An 18,609-nucleotide genomic window follows, 5' to 3' on the forward strand; every position below is an offset into this window, starting at 1 on the left:
TTCTGTTTAGAAACATCTATCATATCATAGTAGCATGTGTAAAGGATGTATTTCTAAGACAAAAAATGCAGACATTCTATTACAAGCGAACAGTGAATGTGTTTTCTGTTTGTACTGGTGGTATGCAATAATCACTTCTATTATTTATCTAATGCAGATGTAGATGAGTGTGCAGAGGGAATTGATGAGGATATGGTATGTGACCATCACTGCCACAATTATATTGGTGGATTCTACTGTTCCTGCAGATTTGGCTATCTTCTCCACTCAGATAACAGGACATGCAAAGGTGTGACATAATTAATAACATCAGTTTATACTGTATGTCCGAATTGTATTGTTGTTTATTTGTGGATTAGAAATAATAATCAGTATATTTAAAAATAGCCATCTTTATTGCTTTCGTAACCCTCTAACATTTTTAATAATACAGTAGTTCCAGGATTGTGAAAAATGATGTGAGAAAAGTGAAAAATTATGAAATATACATCCCACACTACTATTATCAGCAGCCATAAAATGAACTCTGCATGGATTTAATATTGATATATGCAATATCATACTGATAAGTAGTCAAATCAAAGGAAGAATGGCTTTCATGGTACAGGCTTAATGCTCACTGCTATGCAAACGATTTATGGGCTAGCATAAAGATTATGAAAGGAGATCAGAATCCCTAAAGTGCTGTTTAAAGATACATTGTTATCATCGGAATATTCAGTATAAACTTGAACTTTATAGTTTATAGTACCTGTTTTACTTGCCGAAGAATTAGCATTTTCTCCATCCAGTCCTTAGATTTACATTGCTCTGCTACACAGCAAAGTCCTTCCTGAAAGTGTTGGTGACCTGCTTTTCAACTGCTGCAGTTCAGAAACACTTACAGGTTGTGTCCCTCCCTCAGCCTATGACTGGAAAGGAAAACAAATAAGCAGAAGATGGATGAACTCATCTCTCTGTCACATTGCTCTCCTCCTATCAGCATGCTCCTTGAATTGCAAAAAGACTGATGTATACAGGGGGAAAAATAAGTATTGAACACGTCACAATTTTTATTGGTTAATATATTTCTAAAGGTGAATGTGAATAAAGATGGTTTATTGTGTTGAAACAAAACAAGTGCCCTTACATAAACAGTGTTGTGTACCACAAATGGACAATAATACAAAGTAATAGTCAATAAATAATGATTTGTGATCAAACATTAATATTAGTCCTTGCATTGCAAAAAGATTGATACATACTTTTATTCCTATATATTAGTTCTATTGTAGTATACATTATTTTTCAGGTAGCACAGTAATGAAAATCTTTACTTTTTTAAATAGCTTAGCATTTACTCTATATATTTCTGATAGCAAATAAAATTGAGGGGAAAAAGCTGTAAAGAAAATATGCTCATATTATCCTTTTTTCCCCATAATTTATTTTCATGTTATCGTGTAATAATTTATCCCTATCTAATAAACTCACTGTCCTAGTTTCTTCATCAATTCACTTTTCTTTGTAACCCTTTTCTAAGAAAACATTTTTTTCAAACTTTTACTTTTCCTGACTTTGATTTTTGTCTTGCTGCTATGCTTGATAGGGATAAACTTTTAGGAATGGCAACCATTATTAGGAATAAACCCATTCCTATCAGTATTTGTAATTGAAAAAAAAAATTGTAAAAATGTTTCCTTCCCTTAATGAAATGGTGAAATCCAAAAATGTAACTGCATATTTGCTAAACCTAAAAGATAACTTAGTTGCCCTAACATTTGGATTTTGTTGTTGCATAAACTGATGTAGTGAAGGCATGTTACTAGTCAAAATTAGGAAGATGTCATCTATATATCTCCTTCATAAAAACCAATTGAGACAAGAATTTAGGACTGATGATGTCCTCCTCCCACCGGTCCATAATTGTTAGCCATGCTTGGAGCATATTTTTCTCCTATGGCAACTCCACTGTTTTGTAAAAAGAACATTCCAATGAACCAAAAGTAATCATGTTGCATGGCAAACTTAAAGTAAATGTAAATCCTCATTTTTTTTTTTAAATAACAAACATGTTATACTTACCTGCTCTGTACAGTTGGTTTTGCACAGAGCAGCCCAGATCCTCCTCTTTTCGGGTACCTTTTAGGCTCTCCTGGCCTTTTCCTCCTGTTGAGTGCCCCCACAGCAAGCAGCTTGCTATGGGGGCACCAGAGCCGAGTCAGAGCTCCCTGTGTCCATGCAGACACTGAGCCGTGACCCGGCCCCATCCCCTCTCTCTCTCCTGATTGGCTGAATGATTTTGATTGATAGCGGTGGGAGAAAATCGCGGCACACTGCTGTCTCAGTCAATGAGGAGGGGAGTGCCAGGCAGCTTAGACACTCCTGCATCATTGCTGGACAAATATGGCCTCAGGTAAGTACTAGTGGGGCTGAATGGGGCTGTGCAGAGGTTTTTTTTTTATCTTAATGCATAGAATGCATTAGGATAAAAAAAAAAATCTTCTGCCTTTACAATCTCTTTATGAATTTGCACAAATGTCTGATTTTCTGGTAAAATATTATTACAATAATTAACATTATACAATACAGTAATAGTATAATAATATAACTGTTTCTAAAGTTTGTTGGTGCAAAATAATTGTGCAAATAGAAGAAACATCTGCAGTGGCCAAAAGATAACCATCTTTATATTGTATGATTTTAAGAACATTTTTCAGTGCTTAGTATGCATCATAGGGATGCATGTTCAAGTTGTTGCAAACATCATCTATGCCCTGTCCTATTCTTTCTGTTATTAAATAAATACTGCTAATAATGAGATTCACTGATGGAATAGAGGGGTCGTTGTGTACATCTACTAAATAGTAAATGACAAGGACCTTGGGAGCCAAGGGAATAGGACATTTTCCACACAAGCACATGAACAGAGCTGACTGGCTCCTTGCTGCTTTTTCTTCTCCTACTCTTTGTACAGGCAATTGCAAGAAGTTAATAACAGGTCAAACTTAGATACTTAGAATTTGAACAGTTGTGATATCTTAAAGAATTTATAAATCCAGCTCCGCATGCTTTAAAACAAAACACTGCAGATTAGGTTCTAAAAAGCTAGAACCAAACATTTGCAGTGTTTGAGTTTACTTAATTTGAATGATGTCTGACAAAATGTAGTCAATATTATTATCTGGGATTCCCAGAGGTCTAATCCCAGCTGGGAATCTGTCATTTAGCAAAGTGAGTGTGGCTTGTACAGATTGGCAGAACACAGGTCATCGTGAATGACATGGATTGTATCGCTGGACACCATGATTGACATGAACTACCTAACTGGACACCATTATTGATGCTTGATTTACCTCTGAGGACATTTTCCTCAATGCTGAAGGACAAAGGCCCCCTCCTCACCTCAGTGTCTCCAAATAGAAGGGAAGATTGGTATTTTAGAGGGTCTAATTGTGTATTTTTGATGCCCCTTTTATAATAATATGTATTAGTATCCCTTACCCATTCCCTCAAAGATTTCAAAGTAAAAACACACCAACAACATGAAAACATTTTTTAATTAAATAAAACTCAAACACATACCTAGCTTTAGAAATAAAGTTTATGAATGTTCTTTGATGTAAATCAACATTGATCATCAAGTCAAGTGATATAATCCTTGTCAATCATGGCGTCCAGCAATATATTCTATTTCAATCAAGATGACCCATGAAAGACACGGATTTCCACATTTTGTCATTGATGTCACCTTGGATTCCCAGTGGTAAATCTAAACTATAGAAGGTGAGAATCTGTTATTTAACAGCAGGATTGTGGGAGGGAATTGCAGGTAATACCATTGAACAAATTTGATCGATTAAATTACCCATGATTTCCAGGGGTAAATTTAAATGAATGCAGCCAGAAATCTATCATTGAGCGGCTATAGTGCTGCATGTACAGCCCACCTAAATTCAGCCGCCATGAAACACGGCATGTTCAATAATATCTTAACTAACAATTAGCATAACAGTAATGTTATTTATTCATTTAACATCATTGGGAGTAGTGTTCAACATATTATGGCCCCAAAGCACAATTATAATAATTATTTACATATGAAACGTTAGGTGAAATTATAACCATTTTGGGTTAATTTAATTTTATTTATTTTTTAAGTTAAAAAGTTTATAAATATGCTTATAAACATTTTTTATTATATAATTGTTGTTTTACAAATACATATTTAATACATGACAAAGAATTCCCAGAACCATATGTGTTAGCAAAAGAGACAGTACAGCACAAGGAGCTTGCTTTGAGGCTCTATGTGTCTGACTTAAACCTGAGGCTAGGCATGATAAAGGAAAAGTCACTTCTTTGATGAATCAGTGAATTCTGCAAAAAACACTTTTTTCAGCGTAGCTAAGAGTGATAAAACACTTTGCATGTTAAAAAAAAATATTGGAGCTCCACCTTCCCAAATATTTGTGCAGGGAACTGTTGCCTGTGGTAATGATAATGGATTTGCATTTATATTATTATTTACAGTGGAATGCAGCGATAATCTGTACACACAAAGGAGTGGAACAATTTCAAGCGCAGATTATCCTAATTCGTATCCCAAGAGCTCTGACTGCCTGTATAGAATTGAGCTGGAGGAAGGATTTGTGGTCAATCTTCAATTTGATGATAGCTTTGATATTGAAGACCACCCAGAAGTGTCTTGTCCTTATGACTACCTGAAGGTACAACATTAGTTCTTATTGTATCCATGCTTCCATCAAGGCAATAGCCCATATTGCCCAAATGGTTACCAGATTCCTTATATAGTATATAATGATGAGTTAAATTAGGAATTCTTTGTTTCTCCTGTTAATTATTAAGGGACTTATTATCAAAAGAAAATCAAATACAATTTGGTTACACTGCTGCCTTCAGGAGGTCAGGAGGAACTGGACAGTGCCAAACAAAAAAGTTGTTGGTCAGCTAGGTATAACCCTCACAATCCCATGATGCTTTAATTTTTTTCTAATGTCCTACAATGATGGGCATCTTTTCTCTTTGGAGAAAATCTTTCCCTTTTTTACCAGATTTATTACTTTTTTTGGATTTTAGCAAAGCATTTTACATTGATGATTCAAGAATGTTGTCCTGCTCCTGAACTCTTTACACAGATTTCTATATTGGCTAGTCCTTATTATTGCCTCGAAGGCTCTTCCCTCAGCCTGTTAAACCAAAAATTGTAGAGCTTGCCTGCATTGTGACCCCTGAGCATTTGGCTCAGTTTGCGGCATGCCTCAACCTCAGCCCAGTGACCATATGACTACTTGTTTGTTAGCCGTTCAGTGCCTACAGATCCAGGGTTATTGTCCAGCCTCTGGTGTGAGCTTGTCCCTTATGACTACTTTGGGATTACGATCATGGAACAACCAACAATGACTGGAATATGGCATGAATCCCTGGGTTCTGCATACGGCACTTTCCCAGTACCTTAGTACTGTGCTTGCTCACCACAGAGTGTGAGCATTACACATTATACTTTTCTCCAGACATCGTGTTTTCCCCCAAAGGGTTAATGCACTAGGGAAAAAAGTGCTGCATCCCTAACAGATGTATTGCTCTCACACTCTGTACTCTCTCTTCTCACCTTCAGCGTGAGGTAGTTTTTCTGTTGCTGCATTACTCACAAAGGTCACATGATCTTTACCCAAGGTTTGTCCTTGCTGCTTCCTCATTAACGTCCCTTGCTTTTTGCAGCTGATTTGTGAGTACCCGAGTTTCAACTTGGTGTATCAGTTGCAACAGTGCAACCAAAAAAGTAAGCGATTTTCATTTTTTTAAAGAATATAGTTAAAATAAATCACAATACACAAAGCCCATATCCAATGGGCATACTGTGTAAATGCTTTTCACAGATGGCAACTCCATTGCTCCACCACCATGTTGTAGTGCAACATATTGGATCCCAAACACAAAATAAGTGGTCCTGCAGGCGTCTCCAACTCAGGATTATTTAACATCTCTGGAATGTCCAGCAGTGACCCTTCTCAAGGAACTAATGCTGTTAGTCTAGATCACTGTTCCCTGTTTGAGTCCTGTAGACACCTTTGAGTCCTCTATTGCTCCATCTGACACAGCTCTCACCTCCACCCCCTGCTAGAAATAGGCAAATGGTTCGGCCCAGCCGTTCACAGAACACCTGAATTTGCAGGATGTTTGCCCCGCTAAACACCCTGCAATGCACTGCTGAATGCTGCACAGTGGGTTCTCAACATGGTTTTGTTATGTTCAAAAAGTTTTTTAAATATTATTAGGGATATCCCCTGATTGACTCACCAACAAGGTTGCTTTTCTTATTTCCAGCAACTCTGAGAGGTGTGTCTCTGAATTGACTGCCCAGTGTTGTAAAGAACACTTTCTCATTCTACACAAAGACAAAGTCGTCTTGTGACCTAGATCCTCTTTTCTGTCTAAGGTGGTTTCTTCATTTACCCTTAACCAGGACTTTGTTCTTCCATCCCATACCAACACAAGCTATGTTGGTGTGGCGATCTCCCCCCTGTGCTATTGTATTCTGATAGCGGGACTCCCCTCTCCCCACCAAAACACACTGATAAGCGATCAAAGCTATTGTTACTGCTGAATCTGACGGTTTACAGCCTGTGTGTGCCCAGCATTACAGCAACCTCTTGCTTTAAACAAAACAATTCTCTATTCTCTTTTTGACCTCCCTGAGGGTTTCCATAAGGGACAATCAGCTAATCATATATAATTTCTTTCAGACCTCATCATACAAGCCTTTAGGCATACATATAAAGTTCCAACCTTTCCTATCAAGGCACACTCTACAACAGGGATCCTGAAACTATGGCCCTCCAGCTGTTGCGGAACTACACATCGCATAAGGCATTGTAAAACTCTGACATTCCCAGACATGACTAGGCATGATGGGAATTGTAGTTCCTGAACAACTGGAGGGCCATAGTTTGAAGACCCCTTTCGGCATCAGGTATCAGTTTCTAAAATTCACATTCACCTTTTATATGCTCAAAAAAGATTATCAAAATGTTCAGGATTGAGTTGATGCAAGCTGTGGGTATAAGGAGCCTCAAAAAGCTCTTTGAGCCTCAAGCTGCCCCAGGTAGGTTCACTGTTATTATGTGGGCTGTAAGCACATTTATTGTTGCTGTGTTTCCCACCCCCCAGATGAACTGCTTTTGGATGTCCCAATTGTTTATGTTTTTCTTTTCATTCTTTGTTTCCTGAAAAATTAAAAAGATAACAGAATTTTTGTAGTCACTGTAAAATCAATGGCTTTTGTATCTGCCAGTCTCCAATTCCTCCTAAAAGCAGCAGTATTTTAAATGGGGAAGGTGAAGTTAAGCTAGGTATTTTGGTGTTTTTAAGGGTACAATGGGCTTTAGATGGCTTCTGTAGGTTTTAGATGCTACTATCGATATTCTGGTTAAAAAATGCACATATATTTTAATTATTTCAACAGATGGGAAAAAAATGAAAATAAAATATTAAACATATCTGTACACAAATTACTATGAAATATGCCAATAAAGTTAAAAAAACATAAGAACATAAATACAAAGAACATTAAATACAATTAACAAATCCCTAAATATACCCCCCCCCCCCCAACAAAAAAAGCCATTACCTAATCAGTGAAATCAGTTTTGCCAAACTCACTTTGTTTTTTCCTTAGTAGTGCAGCAAATGGATCAACCAGTTCTTGTACCAAAAGGGTAATCTATTAATATATTTTAGGCACACTGTATGTCAATAAAATGAAATTTCTTAGAAACCCTAAGCCTGGGTTCACACTAGATGTGTTGTGAATTCACAGCAAACTCGCTGCGGATTCAGCACCGCATCTAAATCACGACCGATCCATGCAAACTGATTGTGGAGTAGTGTATGTTAAGTTAATGACACCCCACAATCGGTTTGCAAAACACAGCACATTTTTTAAAAAGCCCAGCATGTATTCCTTATAGACAACCCCTATTTTTATTTAACACAGTTGGACTAATAAGTATAAAAAATCATCTAACTTATGTCTGACTAGATCAAAGCTGGAAAAAAAGAATTTGGTCCAATTTGTGGAGATAAATCACCAGGAAGAATAGAAACTGGTAGCAACAGTGTTCAGATCTTGTTTCACAGTGACGGTTCTGGAGAAAATGGAGGATGGAAGCTGTCTTACACAGTCACAGGTAGGACTCCTTAAACTTAGCTGATGTACGTTATGTGTCAACTCTGGAGAGCTTATCATGTAGAATAGATTGTTGTTATATCTAAGTATATGTGAATGAGATATGTAATATGAGCATATATATTTATCACAACCTATAATCATGATCAGTTACTTCTTGATGACAGTTAGGTCAAAAGGGAAGGAATCACCAATTTACTGGAACTTGTCATTTTAGGCATTTCATGCCCCAATCTTCAGGAACCCTCAAATGGAAAAATTGAACCTTTTCTAGCAAAGTACACTTTTAAAGACCAAGCTGTAATTACATGTAACCCTGGATATCGGGTTCTAAAGGTAAGTAGCATTTATTAAAAGCCTTTATTCATTAAGGCCTTTATTCAAATAATCCCATAGAATAGTGTTGGCCAAGCAGAGAGATTTTCCCTTTTTTTCCTGCCCTAGTCATTATCATCATCACTGGGACAGGTAGTGAAGGGAATCTCCCCAGTACAGATGCATAAAACAATACAAAACTGACACAGGTTCTAACCTTTCCCAGCTCTACTACACAATGTTTCTTTCTGCTGCTTCTGTGTTTCACTTACTGAAGCGGTGGCCAGTGGCCACCATCACTGGAGGTCAGGGGGAATCCTCCTTAATGGGGAAAAAATATAAGAATAAATAATTGCATTAAGTTGTATGCCATCACTACTCTTCACTCAAACCAATTAAATAACTATTAAAGCAATATTAAAGTCAAATTAAAAAAAAAAAAAAAACTGGTCCCCCCTGCAAGTTACGTAATGCAGTATGCATTGCTTACTAGCACATTAGGACAGACTTACCTGTAAAACAAAGTCCTCCAGTGGTATGCTGTCACCACTCACATGGCTTCCATCTTCACCCAGTTTTCCTTCAGGGTTCACAGGCTCCGGCAGTTTGAATGGCTGAGCTGTGATGATGTCACTCTGGCGCATGTGGCATAGCACTTTGAATGCACAGCAAACTCGAGAGTGCCATCTCAGAGTGCAGTGTGCATGCACCACTGCTGTCACTGGCTGCAAAACATGGAAATATTTCCTAAACAGTGGAACGTTTAGGAGATATTCATTTTATATACATGTACGTTTATTCTAAACTAACTTGTAGGTAAAAGCGATAACGTGGAGTGTACAACCGCTTTAATATCTCGATGATTTTAGCCATGCTCCCAGACTGAGTGCCCTAGTGAATGTGACTCTCACATTTATTGGTTGTAGCATATAAAGAGAATTACTATAGAAATGTATAACTCTTTTTTACTGTTGTTGACTGTTTTGTCAATCAAGGATTAGGAATCAGTTTATATTTCTGAACTCAAATTGAACAAGGCAGATTTGTAAAAGTTTGCTTATCTCTCCCCTGTAGAAAATACTGTAAATGAACAATCATAGATTAACAGTCACACTAAAAATGTATTTCTCTCTTGTGAGTCAATGGTATTCAGGAGTCAGGACTACTTACTCAGCATTGCTGTGTATTTCAAAGCATTTTCATTTTCGTAAAGCTATGTGTTGTCATTCTTACCTAGGACAATGTTGAGATGGACAGTTTCCAGATTGAGTGCAGGAAAGATGGAACGTGGAGTAACCAAGTCCCACGATGTCAAAGTAAGAGACTGCATATTTTGCATATACTCATGAATGCTTTTTACACCTTGTAAAATTGGGCATCCTGTGGTAACTCTATGCAGCACAGAGATAATATCCTAGGTTTATATAATCATATTTCCATTCAAATGAATTGTGTCATCTATAGCAACCAATCAGATCCATAGATACTTTTCTTTCTCTAGGATTAGAAATGTACTTACCTTCTTTCCTGGCTGTATGGTCTGCTGACACAGTTCATTAGAGTGCTACAATTGTATACACCTATTTATTTATTTATTTTTTCTTTTACTGTCTAAAGAAAAAAATTCCTTTAAAGTTGTTTTGCGTCTGATCTCTGGTGGTGGGTTTTCTGCATGTATCCTGTTTGCATGAATTCTAATTTCCCTTTCCTCTTTTGTCTCTTTCTTTCTACAATCTACAATTTCCCTCTTACTCCCCCTGTTCTTACAAAACTGCAGAGATGGATTTCAGGATGAGCTGAAGACTGGAATAAGAACAAGCTGCTGCTGGCCTATTATTATATGCTCCAGTGTCTCAGAACACTTTGTACACCTCTTATAGTAACAGCACAAGACAAACGTGTGTGCGTGTGTGTGTGTGTGTGCGTGTGTGTGTGTGTGTGTGCGTGTGTGTGTGTGTGACACAACAAGCTACCGAAGGTTTCTCGAAAAGAGTGTGGCCTGCAAAAAAATGGCCTGCTCCTGCTTCAGTTTCAGCCTGTAGCTCTCATTATGTACTTACAGCACATTTGTCAGAGGAGCAATTATTATTACATAGCCTGGACAGCCTGTCCGCTGACTGACTGACTGTCCTAATAAAGTGTCATTTGCCTATCCCCAGCATGATTTTTAGTATTTGAACAGCTTTCCTTCTGATAAAGAGTGAAATATTTATATCCAAGCACCTTGACAGTAACCTTGGCTCCAGAAATACCATATATGTGTTCAAATAAATTTGAAGCAGCTTTGGACAAACAATATTTAATACCATGCAGACAGTAATGGTATGCAGTAAATGTAGATTATTTGCAGCACACTATTGTTCTTGGTACAAACTCTTTTTTTAAGTTACAGTATTATTTTTGTTAATATTATGGGTTTTATTATATTTTACTCTATTTATACAATATATATACACACTCCCCATGTTGCACATTTTTTGTTTGTATTTATCAGTAATTACAGATCTTGCCATACATGTCACATGTGTTCAAATAAAATGATGCATATACAAGAGAAAAAAGAATAGCCTGTGTGAAATTCATCTTTTATCAATGATTAGTAAATGCTACTCATTGTAAAATGTTAATATTACTACGATAACATTTATATACCATAATTATTAACATATGACATATGTCCTGTATCTGAAGCATGTTTCAAAAATGTTATTATTTAGATTACATGAATTAAAAAAGATGTGATAAGTGATGGCGCCGATTGGGTAAAAACGAAATAAAATGTGAGTGCAGCTGCTCCCTTTTAAAGTGGTAAAATACCACTAGATACCAGAAATAAAAATAGATAAAAGATATGGCGCTAACTCAAACCAACCAACATTAACCAGTTCTGGACAGGAAGGATTTGCCCCCTTAATGACCAGGCCATTGTTTGTGATTCTGCACTGCGTTATTTTAAGGGACAATTGCGCGGTCATGCGACACTACCGAAAAAAAATGGATGTCCTTTTTTCCCCATAAATAGAGCTTTCTTTTGGTGGTATTTGATCACCTGTGCGATTTTTATTTTTTGCACTATAATCAAAAAAATGCGACAATCCTGGGGAAAAAAAAAAAAACAATATTTTTCACTTTCTGCTATATAACATTCCCCCAAAAAAATGTAAAAATAAAATTTTTTCATCCTTTTAGGCCAAATTGTATTCTGCTACATATTTTTGGTAAAAAAAATTGCAATAAGCGTATTTTGTTTGGTTTGCACAAAAGTTATCGCGTCTACAAACTAGGGGAAAGATTTATGTAATTTTTATTTATTTTTATTATTTATATTATTTTTTTTTACTAGTAATGGTGGTGATCTGCAATTTTTAGCAGGGGTGCAACATTGCGGCGGACAGATCAGACCCCTAACTGATATTTTTGACACTTTTGGGGGGACCAGTGACATTACTACAGTAATCAGTGCTAAAAATATGCACTGTTACTGTAATAACACAGTGGTGATCAAAAGGTTAAGTGTGAGCCTAGGGGAGTGTTTTCTAACTATATGGGGGGTGGGCTTGAGAAATGAACACAGAGACCTGTGATCCTATATAGAAGGATCATAGGCACTCTGTGATCATTTCAGGGAGACAACGGTCGCCTGTGTTTACAACAGCTGACCGTCCTTCTCTCTTTCAGCGGGAAACGATCGCGGGTGCCCAGTGGCAATTGCAGCCATTAGCCCGTGGATCTGCATTCCCGCTGCCTAGTGGGGGTGGGAGTGCGCCCCCCTCAGTGTCTCTAAAAGGACACTGACACTTTATGAGCTTACTTTTTTTTGCAGGGGATTTATACTCAGTTAAACACTATTGTTTGGAATATCACAAATATGTTGTATGAAGGATTGTTTTTTTGAACTATGTTTTTTACTATAATATTATTATTATTGTTGGTTAATAAATAAAATTGGTCTCACACAGTCCAATGTAAACAACTCCATCCCGTATCAATACAAGAAAAAGAGGGGGTGCCCTTTGGGTGGGACTTTATATGAGGTGTAAACAATCAGTGACCATAGTAGTAGGATGGCAAAAAGATGACAAATTTTATTGATGCAATCGTACATAAATTGTATCAAAATATACAGCACAGTAGGCATGTAACATAATAACAACAGTAACAAATAAATATAATGAATTGAACTCATATATTGTAATAACTCGACGCGTTTCGTGAGTCTTGAGTAAGCTCACTCATCAGGAGTATATATGAGATAAAATGTATCTAAAAGTAAGACAGTAAACAGCATGTTAGTATAAAATTAAAACAGTGAGTGTGATATTTCAGCATCTATTTGAGAAACCAAAATAGGGAAATCGCACTCACACATGACCCAGAGAGGAATGGTGGATTCATGCTCCCATAAGATGGGGGCTGCCATAGTCTTACCCGGGAGCTGACAAGACTTGAGACGATGGCGAACACAGTGGGAAGCCAGGTGAGGAGGCAAGGGTTGTGGAACATAAGATTTCTGCTTGGTGGTAACACATGGACTGGAAATAAATAAATATACATCTCAATAAAGTAAAAAAGTAAATAAAAAAAGTGTATAGCCAAATGACTGTATGTGCCACAGTAGGACAGTGTAGGACCAAAAGCGGGCATGGGTGTCTTGCACCCGGGTACAAGCAAATAAATAAAATTGGTCTCACACAGTCCAATGTAAACACCTCCATCCCGAATCAATACAAGAAAAAGAGGGGGTGCTCTTTGGGTGGGACTTTATATGAGGTGTAAACAATCAGTGACTATGGCAGCCCCCATCTTATGGGAGCATGAATCCACCATTCCTCTCTGGGTCATGTGTGAGTGCAATTTCCCTATTTTGGTTTCTCAAATAGATGCTTAAATATCACACTCACTGTTTTAATTTTATACTAACATGCTGTTTACTGTCTTACTTTTAGATACATTTTATCTCATATATACTCCTGATGAGTGAGCTTACTCAAGACTCACGAAACGCGTCGAGTTATTACAATATATGAGTTCAATTCATGATATTTATTTGTTACTGTTGTTATTATGTTACATGCCTACTGTGCTGTATATTTTGATACAATTTATGTACGATTGCATCAATAAAATTTGTCATCTTTTTGCCATCCTACTACTATGGTCACTGATTGTTTACACCTCATATAAAGTCCCACCCAAAGGCCACCCCCTCTTTTTCTTGTATTGATTCGGGATGGAGGTGTTTACATTGGACTGTGTGAGACCAATTTTATTTAAATGCTGAGTTCAATTCATGATATTTATTTGTCACTGTTGTTATTATGTTACATGCCCACTGTGCTGTATATTTTGATACAATTTATGTACGATTGCATCAATAAAATTTGTCATCTTTTTGCCATCCTACTACTATGGTCACTGATTGTTTACACCTCATATAAAGTCCCACCCAAAGGCCACTCCCTCTTTTTCTTTTTGCTATTATTGTTGGTTGGTTTCAGTTGCGCCATGAATTTTATTTATTTTTATTTCTAGCTAGATTACATAAATTGCTTGTCTCCAAATAATTTTTCAGTTTTATTTGTGGTAATCTAAGAAGTAATCCAGGTCAAAATGGTTGAAAAAGTTATTTTTTAAATTAAAATAATAAATGTGGTATACTTACCTGCTGTATGCAATGGTATTGCACGGAGTGGCCGCAAACCTCCTCTTCTGGGATCCCCTATCGGCGATGTCTCTGCTTCTCCACTTCTGAGTCTCCGCATAGCAAGCTGCTTGCTATGGGAGCAAACATGCAGGCTCACATCCCTATAGACACAGAGTGGCTCGGCCCAACCCCCCTTTCCCTCCTTACAGGATTTGATTGACAGCAACAGGAGCCAATGGATCTAAACTCGACAAATATCGCCGCCAGGAGAAGGAGGGCTCCTCCCAAGATGGCGCCGAGGCGGGAGCGGGAGGCAGCGTAGCGGCTGCAGACACAGTTCGTGTCTTGGATGCGATCTCGCTCTGCCAGACCTCCCTAACGGCCAAAATAGAGGAGGTTAAGGTCGACATCTACCTGATCCGCCAGGACCAACAGAAGCTGCGAGACCGGGTCGGCGAGGCTGAACACAGGATCAGCAGTGTGGAGGATTCCCTGCCCCCCCTGCAGCATGTCTCCGAGCGTCTCCAGCTTCAGGTGAGCCAGCTATTGCTCAAACGAGATGACATGGAGAATAGACTGAGACGGTGTAATATCAGGCTGGTTGGTCTCCCGGAGGGGGCAGAGGGCAGAGACCCGGCGGATTTCCTGGAAAGGCTCTTGACCGATACGTATGGGCGGGAGGCCTTCTCCCCCACATTCACAGTGGAAAGGGCCCACCGTTTATCGGGGAAGCCTCCTCCGCAGGGGGCGCCCCCCCCCCCGCACCTTTATTGCCAAGATGTTGAACTATAGAGACAGAGACACCATACTGCGACTTTACAGGGAAAAGGGTAATATCCCTTTTGGAAACGGCCGGATTGCGATTTTTCCCGACTTCTCGGCCGAAGTGCAGAAGAAACGCAAGACCTTCCTTGAGGCCAAACGAAGACTACGTGTCAAGAACATAAAATATGCTATGTTGTTCCCGGCTCGGCTGCGAGTGGAGGGGGGTGACAGAGTTCATTTTTTCGATGACCCTGAGGCTGCCATAGCGTGGCTGGAACGCCTGGACACTCGGAACTGAATTCCCCTCCCTGCCTCTTTTTCTATTTCCTGTTGGTGACTGGATTGTTGGTACTTTTACTTGCTTGGCGGCTTTTTCCCCTTTCAGGGGTCTGCATCCTGTTTCCCTGGTAGGCAGGTGACTATGACTGTTCCTGGGCTGCCTTAAACTCTTCCTTGCATCCTACCCAGTCCACGATCCATCCCCTGGTCTGGAGGAGGACCATGCAATTCTCCCGTGTGCCTTAGTATTCCTGAAATGTTTGAATCTGCTGCTCTGTGTCTCTTCCTCCCCTTTTCTCTTGGTCTCGGTGAATATGGTTTGTATCTGCCTTCTCCTCTATCTCCTTCTATGAATCCATATATGTCTTTATTTGCTACTGCCCGTGAGGTTCTCTGGCCGGCGGGCCCTGGTCCTCTTCGCTTGTTTCTCTCTCTTACCAACCTCTCTTCTCTTCCCTTTTTTCTGTTCTTTGTTTTTTTTTCCCCTTTTACCTTCCCTTTCTTGTCTGTTGTCTTCTGATCCTTGTCACTGCTTCTGGTTTTCTTTTCTTCTTATCCTTTTTCTTCCTCTCCCCTTACCCCCTTCCCTTCTTTTTTTCTCTTTCTTCCTTCTTTCTCTCTTGGTACTCCCTCTTTATTTTTCTAGCTTTCCTACAATTGTGCATTTGCTACCCAGCGAAGTTTCGCCCCGGGGGCTCTGTGTTGGCGCACCAACCACCCCTCCTCTGTCTGTGTGGACAGTGGGGTCATATGCTCAGGCTGTTGTTTCCCTTGGCCAGACGCTGGACCTGTTTTCCCCCTCATTTTTGTGCGGGGGGTTTTTTTTGTGGTCCTCATCTTCTCAAATTTTACAGGTCCAGACTCTGTTGTGGTTGGGTATGGGATTTGGATGCCCGCACGTGTTTGGGTTGGTGCAGGGCGGGGTGGGGGGAATTGTTTTCTTTATTGTTCATAAATGATCAGTATCTGTGGGAACGTATATTGCTTACCATGTTCATTGTACCACGGCTATTTACAGTACCAATGGAACGACTATCTCTGGGCCTGACCGAGGTCACTCCCTTAAGACGCATTGTGCCTTTTATTATTGCGGGTCTTGAGGGACTCCCGGGGCTCCTGAACAGCTGGCATATGTCCTTATGGAGGGCCTAGATTTTATGCTGTCGAACCCCCACATACCTGTGCTCTGGTTAGGAGATTTCAATAATACCCTGAATCCCAGTTTGGACAGACTCCATATGGTGCCCCCGTCCTCTCCCTTACCCACCTCGACCAGATTTGCTAGACTGTTGACGGAATTTAATTTATTTGACACCTGGAGAGCTAAATACCCTGACAAGCTGGCCTACTCCTGTTACTCCTCTGCTCGTCAATCCATGTCTCGCATAGATTTTATCGTGGTATCCCCTTCCCTTCTCCCACGCCTGCTGGACGCTGGGTTTGCGGCTCGTGGTGTGTCGGATCACTGTCCTTACTGGGTGAAGATTGGCTTTGGCCGTGACCGCCCTCCCCCGGCGTGGAGGCTCAACCCACATTGGCTTGGGCTTCTACCTGAGGAGGCGTATGTATCGTCGGTCTGGCGACAGTTTTTCGCGGAGAATGAGCATTCTGCCTCCCCGTCGGTGGTCTGGGAGACGTTTAAGCTACATGTCAGATCCCACTTAACGCAGGAAATTAATAAGATCAAGGCTGCATCTTCGGAGAGTTATAATGGAGCCCTGCGCAACCTGGCTGCGGCGGAGCAGGCCTTCCAGGCGGCTCCGACGCCGGAGGGAGCCGCCCAGCTCAAGTTGGTGACTAGTGTGGTAGCACAGATGGAATACGAAAGGGCACGTAGGAAGCTGTTTTTTCAGAAGCAGAAACTGTTTGAGCATGGGGAGCGTGCGGGTAAGCTATTGGCTTATCTGGTGCATTGCGAAGACAGACCCCCGGTGATGATTAAATTGAGCTCACCACAGGGTTCCTTGACCGCTGACCCCAGGCAGGTGGCAGATTTGTTTAGGGTGTTCTTTCAGGATCTTTACACCTCTGTGGCCCCGGCGGATGATTCCCTCCTGAATGCATTTTTGGCCTCCATAGAGCTCCCCCGATTGTCGGCCGAGCAGGTGGAGTCTTTGGAGGCCCCGCTTACGGTGGAGGAGATCATGGAGGCCATATCGCAATTCTCGAGAGCCAAGTCACCCGGCCTGGACGGCCTCCCAATAGAATTCTATGCAACCTACACTGTAGACTTGGCTCCCCGCCTGCTGGCACTATTTACTGATATATTTGAGACCTCTACCCTGCCCCCGTCCATGAGAGAGGCGCTGGTGATTCTAATACCTAAACCTGGTAAGGATCCGCAACGTCCAGAGTCCTATAGACCCATATCCCTTCTCCAGGTGGACGTGAAAATTTTGGCCAAGCTTTTGTCCATTCGGGTTAACAAGGTCATCCTTTCCCTGATCCACACTGACCAGTCGGGCTTTATGCCCGGCAGGAACACTTCCTTCAATTTGCGAAGGCTATTTTTGAATTTACAGGCCACGCATGATAATGTGGGAGCTAGAGTGGTGGTGTCCCTTGACACCGCCAAGGCTTTCGACTCAGTCGAGTGGGGGTTTCTTTGGCGATGCCTGGAGGGGTTTGGCTTTGGCCCGCATTTTGTCCGCTGGGTGCAGGTGCTGTACCAGGCCCCGGTGGCCAGAGTGTTGGCAAACGGCTGAACATCTGATCCTTTCCCCCTTAGCAGAGGGATGCGTCAGGGGTGCCCGCTATCCCCACTGTTATACGCTCTAGTTGCGGAACCGCTGGCCATTGCTATTAGGACCCACCTGGATATAGGTGGCCTACGTGTAGGGCCCCTCGAGGAAAGAATTAGCATGTACGTGGACGACACATTGTTGTTTCTTGCGGACCCGGAGGCTTCTCTCCATACTGCGCTGTCCCTGATCGGCCGCTATGGCCACTTTTCGGGCTTAAAAATCAACTGGGATAAGTCCCAAATCCTGCCTATCGACGACATCTCGTCGATTCCCCATAGCCTGGAGTTCCCCTTGTGTAGGGTGGACCGCATTAAATATTTGGGAGTTCACGTCACGAGGAGGGCGTCTGATTATGTCCTGGACAACTTGCTACCTCTCCTTACCATGGTCAAAACGCGGACTCAAACTTGGGCCCGATTGCCACTTAGGGTTATGGGACGCATTAATCTCATAAAAATGGTGGTGCTTCCAAAACTGCTCTACGTCTTGTGGCATTCCCCGATGTATCTTCCACTCCGATATTTTCTTCAGCTGGAATCTCTTCTTAAACCGTTTGTCTGGGGATCTTCCAGGCACAAGCTGTCCTGGCGGAAGCTGAAGAATGCTACCACTCTTGGAGGAATGGCTCTCCCGGATTTTAACTTATATTATATTGCAGCTCAGCTGTCTCATTT

At 40.6% G+C, this 18,609-nt stretch overlaps 1 protein-coding gene across 2 annotated transcripts in view; it reads left to right on the forward strand.

Annotated features, from left to right (window-relative positions):
• The window catches only part of MASP1 (MBL associated serine protease 1), a 175,087-nt gene that overhangs the window by 76,273 nt on the left and 80,205 nt on the right, over nt 1-18,609 (forward strand). For both annotated transcript variants that reach the window (XM_082249634.1, XM_082249635.1), the window contains exons 4-8: nt 158-289; nt 4,513-4,709; nt 8,042-8,189; nt 8,406-8,524; nt 9,741-9,819. In XM_082249634.1, coding sequence (XP_082105760.1) covers nt 158-289; nt 4,513-4,709; nt 8,042-8,189; nt 8,406-8,524; nt 9,741-9,819 — 675 coding nt within the window. The remainder of the gene's footprint in view (nt 1-157; nt 290-4,512; nt 4,710-8,041; nt 8,190-8,405; nt 8,525-9,740; nt 9,820-18,609) is intronic.

This window comes from Pelophylax lessonae (assembly GCF_965119305.1).
Source record: "Pelophylax lessonae genome assembly, chromosome: 3".
NCBI lineage: Eukaryota > Metazoa > Chordata > Amphibia > Anura > Ranidae > Pelophylax > Pelophylax lessonae.